General features: G+C 34.5%; 1 protein-coding gene across 2 annotated transcripts; it reads right to left on the bottom strand.

The window, feature by feature from the left end:
* Positions 1-2,062: 2,062 nt before the first annotated feature.
* On the bottom strand, positions 2,063-10,009 carry LOC136210826 (puromycin-sensitive aminopeptidase). 2 transcript variants are annotated; one of them, XM_066002242.1, is made up of 32 exons: positions 9,750-10,009; positions 9,441-9,521; positions 9,253-9,297; positions 8,784-8,924; positions 8,607-8,682; positions 8,434-8,510; positions 8,177-8,290; positions 7,978-8,052; positions 7,790-7,897; positions 7,486-7,698; positions 7,323-7,384; positions 7,161-7,188; positions 6,978-7,064; positions 6,841-6,866; positions 6,528-6,591; positions 6,348-6,428; positions 6,178-6,225; positions 6,035-6,053; positions 5,887-5,891; positions 5,729-5,767; positions 5,566-5,622; positions 4,909-5,018; positions 4,736-4,816; positions 4,470-4,653; positions 4,004-4,152; positions 3,781-3,919; positions 3,506-3,652; positions 3,334-3,415; positions 3,057-3,232; positions 2,773-2,883; positions 2,493-2,681; positions 2,063-2,378 (listed from the first exon to the last, which is right to left on the bottom strand). In XM_066002242.1, exons 1-32 carry the CDS (start codon positions 9,825-9,827, stop codon positions 2,298-2,300), a joined length of 2,973 nt encoding a protein of 990 aa, XP_065858314.1. In that variant the 5' UTR covers positions 9,828-10,009; the 3' UTR covers positions 2,063-2,297. The 2 variants fall into 2 exon arrangements, with proteins under 2 accessions (XP_065858314.1, XP_065858315.1); XM_066002243.1 differs by having other exon boundaries at positions 5,756-5,767; positions 9,750-10,008.
* Positions 10,010-11,366: the final 1,357 nt, after the last annotated feature.

Below are 11,366 nucleotides of genomic sequence, written 5' to 3'. Positions count from 1 at the left end.
ACGTATCACTTTAAGTAAATATAGAAAGTTAACAACTCAAATTAAATTAAGGGGTATTTGGTTGCTCATGTTTACCTTTTCACTTCAAAAGTGAGAGTTTTAGGTGTTTAGTTAGTGACTTCATGAAAACGTAAAAAACAGCCTTTTATAAAAGCAGGAAATCTCTGCTTTTTAGAAAAACAGTTTTTTCCAACAACAAACAACAAATCATAACAGTAAACAGCAACAACAAACAGTAACTAAAACAAATGGTTTCTGTGAAATCATTAGTTCACTTTAAATACATTTGAGAACATAAAAGTAGGCCTAGTGACCTAAGTTAAGGATGTCCCAAGTCTTGAAAGACAAATTATTAAGGTAAAGTAAACACACTTTATAATAATTATTGCATTCACAAGACAATTTAGTCAAAAAAGAAGCTAAATCTAACCTTTCTCATAATCTTTCTTCTAGTTTCCCCCTTTTACTTTTCATCCTTTCGAAGATTTACCTTTTTATTTTTTCAAGAGGGTCAAAAAGGAAATATGAAAAAAATATGATGAAATGATGCATAAGTAACTTCTGGATTGAATGATCACTGTGGAAATAAAGTACTTTCCCTACACATTGATATTTAAATTAGTTTATCTTACCTCAAATTTGGTGGGGGGATATTCAATTGGACATCTAAAATTCAAATATTGATACTCTACTAAAATACATATAAAAAAAAAGAGAAAATTAAAATAAAATTTAGAGTCCGTCTGATTCACTTGTTACTGTTTGCTATTATTGGTAGATAGATAATACGTGTTTGTTGATTTTTCTGTTAAAAACAGCTGTTTAAAATTTTACCAAACATTTTTTTTATCTCCTGTTTAGAATTAAAAGACAAGATAATTTTGAAAAATAGAATCAAACGGACACTTAAGCTAATTAAGTATCCTATTTTTTCATATTTTTCTTTGATTACTAAACAACTAAGATATTAGTTAAATAATCTTTTTTATTATTTTTCTACAACTAATATTTTGGTTAAAAATATTGATTTTTCTTCATTTTTCAACAATTAAGATCTTAGTTAAAATTAATTGAATTGCATATTATATTAAAGTAGATGTCTTAAGTTCAAAATCCATCTCCATCCTCAATTATGAAAAAATAAATCAAAATAATTAAAATAACACAATCATGCCTTCAACCAAAAAAAAAAAATACTATAAAAAATGGTTAGTATATAAATTTTATTTATCATTTATAGAAAGAGACCAAATTTAGGTAAGCTATGGAGGTGGCAATCATCCAATTCGTGTCGTATCGTGTCAATTTCGGATTACTGTCAAAATGAGTCAACCTTATTCCAACCCAAAAGATTTTATTTTAACGTCGTATTAACCTAATTGGGTTAGTGTCAATTTCATGTCCTATTTTCCGGTCACATGATTTAAATATTTTGCATTATTATCGCATTAATGTGTTAACAGTAATCACCCAAAATTCTGTTAATATCATGTTGAAGGTCATGTAATATGTTTATAATAATATATGAGTTTTCAGTATCATTTGTTGTCATTTTCGGATTAGCACATCAATCTTAACCCAATCCAAAAATTTATGTGACAATTTCATGTCAATCTAAAAATGCACTTTACTTACTAAGCTAAACACATACACTAAAACTGTGTATCAATTTCATGTCGTGTAATTATATCCTGTGTACTTTTACCACCTCTAAACTATACTTTCAATCCCATGCGAGGACGGATTTAGGAGATTGAGAAAGGCTTCAGCAGCCGCTAATAGTTTGAAAATTTCATTAAACTTATATATAAATTTTTAACTTAATATCCAAAAATAAAAATAAATAAATAACCACTGCCCCCATAAGAGAATCTTGAATAGGTTATATAAATTTAAAATTAAAAAATCCAATCTATATAACATTTATATTTATTTATAAGTATAAATTTTTTAACTTTTATTATTCAATAAAAAATTAAAGTAAATTTATGCAGGCTCCTGGAAATACGGCAAATAATCAAATATAATAAGGGTTAAAGATGGGAAAAAGAAAATAAGAAAATAAGCAATAAAAAAAGAAAAATAATAATAATGCCTGTAGTAAAAAAAAAACAAATTACCAGACATGTTTTCAGGACATTCAATCTTTTGATTTCAGACATCATTTGTCATGTAAAATGAATTTCCAGGGCTAAAGAATCCAGCAACTGCTATAAAAGGCAAAAAATATCATATAACAGCCTGGAAAATGACCTATGCATCTACTTATTCCTCCTTATTGATTACTTTTTTGGCATTTAAGCAGCCAAGCTCTTCGACGCTATCTCGAACACGTTCTCAGAGAGTCCATTCGCAGACATGATCCTCTCGAGCTGTGCCTGTACAAAACCAAGAAATGATCGATCAGCCGGTTTGGAGGTTTATGTTTGGCTCGTGAACGAAACCCTCATGTAAGGAACCCATCAAGGTCATTATTAGCATTGACTAGTTACCTTGGCAAGGGCTTGCCGAGTTTCATCATAGCGCTTCCATCTTGAGAAGGCTGACACCATTCGGGACGCCACCTGAGGATTGATTTTGTCTAACTGTAGCACTATCTCCCCTAAGAACTGATAGCCTGACCCGTCTTTTGCATGGAAATTTACAGGAGAGCCACAGAATCCTCCGATAAGCGAGTATACCTGTCTCAGAAAAGATGCACATTCAGACACAAAAAGAAATGAAACGAAAACATGAGAAGATGAACGCAGACAGAAATTGCCGAAATCTTGCCTTGTTCGGATTGCGAATGTCGAATGCAGGATGATTCAAGAGGGCTTTTACATTGTTGACATTGCCAGGAACATCGGACATGGCTTGAAGAGCAAACCATTTATTGACAACCTGAAATAAAGACAAAAAACGAGGGTTAGACTCATCAACGGAATAGACTCCTAATTGAACTACTATGACATTCAATTTCCTGAACATTAATAACTTTTTATGGAAAGGCCACAGAACAAACACATGGAACAGGTTCGCTTAAGCATTCAAAGGCTGTTGAGTGAGATATTCACCAGAAAATCATGTTGCCACTTGTTATAGAAGTCAGCCAGGACTTCATCACGTGTTTTTCCAGGAATCTGAGCAAGGGCTGCCAAAGCTGCAAGCTGGTCAGTCATATTTGTGGCAGTTTTGTACTCATCAAGTGCAAGATTTGCCGAGGATTCGTCTTCGAGGGATGCAAGATATGCTGCAGATGATTTAAAATACAGACACAATTAGTAAAGCATAAGGTAGCTCCAATAAATACAGAGGAAATGCATTACTTGATTGAAACAGAGCAGCACATACCGAGGGCAACATTTTTCAGAGCACGTCTAGACATGTTATGATGGTCGAACACATACTCTTCGGAGCTCCTATTGTTTTCAACCTGCAACGAACATAATAATTTTACCCAACAAATGAAGACATGAAAGAGTGCATATAGCAAATGTTATGTAACTCTACAAAGATGCCATACAGTTTTCAAAAGCTCGGCTTTCAGTTCAGAGGCAAGCTGCTTCCTAATGAAAGATCGAACAGCATGAACGGCATCCGGGTCTGCAACCTTCATGAGATCCATTATTTCTCCTTCTCCAGGTAAAGTAATTGCCTTTGCAACAAATTCCTGGACAATAAAAAGAGAATGGAGGTTAGTGCGACTTAACAATTCGATAACTATATACCCCCTGCTTCGTTAACTGAAAGAAAAACTAGGGCATAAAAAATCAGAAAAACAAGAAGTCCTCATCTTACTTTGTCCAAGCTGCTGTCACCCAGTATGCTTCTGAGCCCGTGCGCAAAACTTGGGTTCAGAACCAATGGTTTGTTCTGTTGGAAATCAGCTACTAAGCTTAGCATCAGCTTCCTTGCCAACAACTGTCCAGCCTCCCAACTAAAATCGAAAATTCTAAAAGTAAATCAACAGTCATAGAGTCCATTACTGGAAAGAAGTGGTTAAACTTGGAGGATGACAAACCGGTTGAATTCATCTGAATCATGAGCAAGAAGGAAAAACAGATCGCTTTCAGAGACATCAGACTGCAGACGGATGGGAGCACTATAACCCCGCAATATGGAAGGTACTGGCCTCTCCAAAATGTCAGGGAAGACAAATTCTTCCTCTTTCTGTTTAGCACCAATAGAAAATTTAAATCTCATTATTCATTTTGCAAGCATGTAGAAGATATAATAGAAAATATTACAGACTATTGAACATGTTATTAGCATTGATCTACTTTAAAAACATGACCCGGAACGTTTCATACAAGTTCCCAGAGATTTTTCAGTTTCTGAAAGCTTTAAAATCAAAGCTTCCGTGCAACGTAGGTTAGTATTAATTGTATTTTCTGTATCCGAGAAATCATGGTATTACGAAACTCGCGATATCCAAGGATAAAGCATTGTAGATGTGTGAATACAAACAAGCATGGATTCCCACTGACCTTGGTTATTCTAAGAACAGTGGTGCAAACAGGCTGATCATTGCTTGCAATAGACTTCAATGTTCCATCATGATACAAAGAGAAGAGAGGTATATCCTTGCCACTTGAATCGAGCAGACCGAATGCCACTGGAATAAACATGGGTTCTTTAGTTGGTTGGCCTGGTGTTGGTGGTACCTCTTGGCTGCACAGACATCATATCACTCTACTAATAGATAAAGGAGACCTACGATTATCTCTGATACAAAGTTATTAGAAAGTTATACCTGAACTTCAATGAGAAAGTGTGAGCTTCAGCATTGTAAGATGTAGTAACTTTCACAACAGGTGTACCAGCTTGAGAGTACCTGTTGTTTTTATTATAGTTCAAAGCATAAACATCAAAACAAGCTATTCAGAAAAAAAGAACAAATAGATGAAAGCAAAACCGCAGCACTACCATTGTAAGAAATTTGCAAAATCTGCATCATTTGCATCTCGCATGGCAGCAAAGAAATCTTCACAAGTCACTGCTTGACCATCATGTCTCTTAAAGTATAGATCCATACCCTGAACATTAAAAAAATTCAATTAAATTACAACTATGTTGCATGGAAACGGAAATGGGAACCGGGAAAGGATATTTGTAAAAGATATAGGAAATGAAACATGGGGGAAACATGTAAATAATAGAACTATATGGATATATGTATATCTACAAATTTCTAAAATCATAAGGACATGTATTTAATTTTTATGTATACACACACATTAAGAAAATTACATATAAGTTGCATAATAAAGGGAAAAAAGATTTTTTTTTTCCATTTTGAAAGCTTATACAAGATGATCTATAAAATATTAGGGATTTACCGAACATGTGATTAGCAATGATCCACTTCTGGAAACACATTACATCCTAGGAAATGAGTTTCTGTTTTTTTTTAAATTACGGAAACGTGACCCGAAACGTTCCATACAAGTTTGCAAGAGTTTCAGTTTCCGAAACAGATATGGAAACATGAAACGCTTCAGAATCAAAGTTTACGTTGAACATAGTATTATAAGGGCAAATAGCTTATTCATATATCAATTCAATGTTAGACATGAACCATACCTTTCTAAAACCTTGAGTCCCCAGCAAGGTTTTGTACATCCTGACAACTTCAGCTCCCTAAAATGTAAGAATAAAATCAGTGTGCTTGCATATGTATTGCCCAAACACAGCATCCACACCCATGCCAGGAGGAGACAAAAGCTCATGAAAAGAAAGTGCAAACACGGATGGAGGGCAAAAAGAGCCAAACCTTTTCGTACACCTGCCGATGAAAATGACAAAAAAAAAAAAAGGAAAAGAAAATTTCATAAGATGTCTGCTTCATGGAAAAATAAAACCAAATGAACTTTCAAGACTCTGAAACAATTTGGCGAAACATACCGTGACTGCAGGTTGAAATTGGTGAACAGCCCCATCAGAATCAGTTCAACGTTGCAGAAGAAATAAAGTCAAACATCACAGGGAAGAAACACCCTTCCAAAATAAACTTTTATATATTCTTTGGCTGTCACGGAGAACAGACGCTTACCTGTGTAGAAGTTATCCATCTGCAGGAATACCAAAAGCAATGACATGAATACACCATAGAAGGTAGCTAGCAAGTTAATGAAGCTTTTAAAAGCAAGGTGATATCCTGTTCGTAACATGTAATTTAACAAATTTAATACAGACCTTGATGTAAGAATGTGGCCTAACGGGATGAGCCATGGGACCAGCATCCTGGATTGTTTCAAAGCAGATTTATCAGAATCGATTAGAGTATACGAAATTCCATGTGAATCCACATGAAAAAGACAGCCTCATTCATGCGATAAACTGAAGGCATAAGAATAATTTGGAACCTGTGGAAACTGATAATTTCGAAGCCTTGAAACATCAGAAATCCTCTTTACCGTACGGCTTCCCATGTCTGAAGAAAATTCCTAGCAACAGAAAAGAAAAAAAAAATTATGATAAGAAAACGAGAGATTCTGTTTTCATCTTATTGACACTCACCACCAAGGAAACAAGGCCAACAATACCTGATCCCGGAATACAGTAAGACCTTCCTTTAAGCTGAGTTGGAACCAGTCACGACAAGTCACTCTGCAGTTATTTACTTAGCACTTAAATCAAGTTCTTCCACATGTTTGACGGTACAAAGTACAACTCTCATAACCACAAAAAGAAGAGATCCAAACAAACAGATGGCAACATTATATGACATGAAAAACACATTATTTCTCAGCATGGTAAAGCATTATGACAACTAGAAAGGACCACGTTGTAGGGAAATTGAGAAAAATATGATGCATAGTTCAAAATACGAATGAGTATGGTTGAGCATGAACCAACCTGTTGCCAGTCCAGTTGTGGAAGTACTGCACAACAAAGATGAGATACAACAAATTAAGTCAAAATAATAGAATTCACGAACTTAAGTAATAAATAATGAATACTGGAAGTCTTTTTTTCATATATAAATAGTCAACCTCATGACCAATGACTCCCAAAATTGCAGCATAATCTGCATCAGAAGCGGTTTCTGGAGATGCCAGAACGAGCTTAGAATTGAAAATCTGTTCACAAGCAATCCCAATACAAATTCAATAAAACAAAAGGTGATAATTCAATATTAATGAGGATAAACTCAAGAAAAAGTTGAAAAGGATTACATTCAAACTCTTGTTCTCCATTGCTCCCCTGAAAATCAAACAGAATTGAAATAGCACCGATAATAAGTATACAAGAAGACAAACATGTTTTTTAACATCATAAGAAAAGGCTTGAACAAAAGCATAGAATCGTTTCTTTTGCCAAATAACATAGGAACTTACATGTTGAAATCTGGAACAGCAACAATATTGAATAGATCCAAATCATATTCAAGACCAAAGACCTGTTTGTCGAATTATATAGTAGTTAAGCACATTGTAGAACCTTTTCAACAAAAGAATTAGAAATATGATTGACAAAAAGCTGAAAACTGAAGATACTGACATCCTCATCCCATTTCATGGCAGCTTTAAGTGAATACATAGCATGTGCAGTCTTTGGCAGGTCTTGGGCTGGCGTCCAAATTCTTAGCGACACTTTTCGACCAGAGCGGGTAATGAAGGAGTCATCTCTGCTCTCCAACTGTCCAGCTACTAAGGCAAACAAGTAGCAAGGCTTCTTAAACGGATCCTCCCAGAGAGCATAATGCTTACCACCCTGAAACGGAACCACATAATGAAATGAAAGTTTGAACTTTGTTACTACGAGCAAGAGCAGGCTGCATCAATTTTGCATAATCAAAATGTACCTCCAAGTCTCCTTGTTCGATGAGATTTCCATTAGACAGCAACACAGGGTATAATGATTTATCAGCTTCAATTCGACATGTGTATATTGCCATTATATCAGGGCGATCCTGTCAGTAAATCAGTATGCAACAAGCAGAGTCAGAGCGGAATAGGAATATTAAAATTACGAGTTTATTGAATAACTAACCTGATAGAATGTAATTTTCCGGAAACCCTCAGCTTCACATTGAGTACAGAAATTCCCAGATGATTGGTAGAGCCCCTAAAAGATAAATTAAAACCATGGTAAGGCCTAAAGGAAGTCATGTCTCATGAAGAAGAGTTGTGACTTGTAAGTGTCAAAAAAGAAAAAAAAAAGACCGGTAGGAGAAAAGAATATGAATCACCTCTAATGATGTATTCTTCTGTGGATATATCTCAGTTACAATGTCCAGTGAAAATGTGCCAGTAGGTAGTGATGAGATTGTCAAATGGCGTGAATCCAAATGATAATCACCATCCTGAGAGAGGAAACATAAATTGCAGTTAAAATCACCAAAATATAACATCCTCTCACCATCCCGGAAGGGGAGAAAACTAAAGATAACAGAAATAAACTACAATCCTGAGCATCTCTATTGAGAGCAAAAGAGCGATGACACACCTTTAGTTCCTGGCCGTTGATCTTAATCGAAATTAGTTTTAGGTCATGGCCATTCAAAACAAGTGGGGAAGACGAGCCTGTCGCACAACATGAGCCACTGATAAGATTTGAATCATTGCTAAAGCAATAAAATTTAGGAATAATTTCGACAAAGCAGATAAAACCCTTCTTACCTTCAACTCTGGGGTAAACAGTTATTTTTGAGCTAACAATTGTTTTCTCTTCACCCAGAGCAAAATTCAAATCCACCTGTAATTGTGGAGACATAAGCACACAAAAAGACAACCAAAAGCCAATAAATTGAATTCAAATCTCTAACGATCAATTTTTAAGCTAGAATATATCAATACTTTGTCGAAGTAGAAATCAGGCAACTTGTAATCCTTCAGAAAGATTTCTTTTGGTGCATCCATGTTGGATTCTTCAACTTGCTTTGGCAGTGGCTCTGTGGCGACTGAACAAATTAGTCTTCTATTTTGCAACTTCGGCCTCTGAAACAAAATTGAGAAGTAGGGGATGTCATAATGGGTTCTCATTTTATAACCATGTTATATGATCGATATATTTCACATGAATATATATGATATAAATGCATTAAAAATTATAAACCTATCAAATGAGCCATGTCAGATGTTTTGTTTATGTAAATTGTGTTGTTATGTCGGAAATTGACGTCCTAGAAGTGCACATGCCTAGCACATTATTCACAAGAAACCTCACAAACATAAAAACTAGTTCAAACGCATTCATTTTGGAGACGTTTTAAGTGAGTATGGCACATTATGTAATCATAGTGAAAGAAATAGTGCAACAGCTTACATGCAATACGGGGTACAGTGACCGGATATTCCTTCCAATGGAGACCTACATTGCAGAATTTTCAAAATCAGATTAGAACCTTCAGTGTCATATGTGTTTGAAACAAAGAAAAATTGAAAGACACACAAATAAACAAATAAAAAAAAGTTTATAGTTGTCATTGTCACAGAGGGAGAAATTATGCAAACCTCTGAACTATGTAAATGCTTATAGTTGGAGATGTTTCTCACCGAACTCTGAGAACAACTAGCTCGGCTGGTAGCCCGAAGCTGCAAAAAGTAAATTAACTACATTGGTAAATGAATGAATGGTCAAATATCAAACTTCAGCAAAAGCTTGGTAAGTTCTCAGTATTCTATCATCAATAACAGAAGCAAAAAGAATACAACCCTAAATTTTAGGAACGTTCAGCTCAAATTCAACAATTCAAATAAATTGGGATCTTAATGTAAACATGAAATCAAATTCAAATGAGAGAATGAGATATGAGTAATCACAGGAGACGAGGAGATCAAACCCAAGAGACTTGTCTTTGTCAAACACGAACTTTTGCACGGAAGAATCAACCGAGCCATTTAAACTGAAAATTACCTCTAATGATCTATTAGCTACGAGGCGAAACTACCATAAACTTACAAGGAATTGAATTACACAGGTGGTCAAAACAAAACCCAGAAAAAAGCAACTGGAAGAGTAAAACCCCTAAATCGAAGGCAGAGCCGAAATGGGTTCTTAGAGAAGAGATATGGATAATTCAAACAATGGCCAATAAATTTCCAGGGGGGAAATAATAAAAGAAGACAAAAGACTAAAATTAAAAATGAAAGAGGGAAATATATTGCATAAAGATTAGAAATTTAATAGGAGGATTTACCTAGTTTTGATGATGAATTGAAGTGAAAAACAGAGTATTTTCTGAGGAAACGAAAACCTTAAAATGAAACAAAAGAAAAAGAGATGCCTTTCTTCTGCCCCACAAGGAAGGAGATATTTTTATTTCTAATTAAATATTAATAAATGGTAGGGATTATAATTGGATAGAATTTGTAACAAAAGACACACACCTTCTATTTTTAGGACATCATGACTTGATGGATAATTGGGGCATTTTTGGGCTTTCAAAAGTTCAAAACTTTGGTCCTTCAATCAATGGGTTTTGCCATTTGGATTTTGCTAAAGCCCTTAAGCAAGATCCAAAAACCTTCCCTACCCAAATATCAAAATCAATATCAATAGAATAACAACTCAACCCATTTATTATGAGAATTGATAGCAATAATGTCCATTTAGTTATCCTTTTTAGCTCCTTTTATGGATTGTCCTAAGCATGGCAATTAGAGATGGCAACGGGTAGGGTATTCGCGAGTAGTGCAAATCTCAAACTCCTACCCTTTTATTTTTTAATTATCCGTACGCGTCTCATTATTCTAACGTGTATACTTTTTGCATTTCATATCTGTCACATTTAATTCGCAGATACCCTTACCCATTAAGAAGCAATAAATAAAACAAAAAAAAATTACAAATTTAATGAAATATAAATTTAATAAATCATCCATCTACAAATTGAATCTTAGTCAATAAGAATAAAGTAATTTAATGGTATCATTCGATGGTTGAAGAACAAAATATTGGGGTTCAAATCTCACATCTTACATCTAAAAAATAATAATATTTTTTAATATATAAAAGAGTTATGATAGGTAACGGGTACCGGGTACCCTAGGGGGTATTCACATACCCATCTCATTACCCTAACAAGTAATAGTTTTGATCACATACCCGTCTCATACCCTTTTATACAAGGTACGTATAGTCTCATTAGGGTCGGGTAGTGTCGGGTATCCGCAAGTACAGTACCCGTTGCTATCCCTAGTGTCAATTATCTGGCTAGTGTCAAATGAGTCAATTCTAACCCAACAAAAAACATTTTGTATCATAATCGTGTCAACCTAATCAACTAGTGTCAATTCTATTTCGTATTTTTAGGTCACATGTAATTTTACCATGTACATATATTAACGGTGATATTTAAAAATATAAAAAGATATAATAATGATATAATAATAATCCTAACCATGATCATTTGAAAGTCCGTTAATATTGTGCTGGAT

This window comes from Euphorbia lathyris, chromosome 1 (assembly GCF_963576675.1).
Source record: "Euphorbia lathyris chromosome 1, ddEupLath1.1, whole genome shotgun sequence".
Taxonomy (NCBI): domain Eukaryota; kingdom Viridiplantae; phylum Streptophyta; class Magnoliopsida; order Malpighiales; family Euphorbiaceae; genus Euphorbia; species Euphorbia lathyris.
The sequence above is the reverse complement of the archived record's forward strand: the minus strand, read 5'-3'. Positions and strand labels throughout refer to the sequence as shown.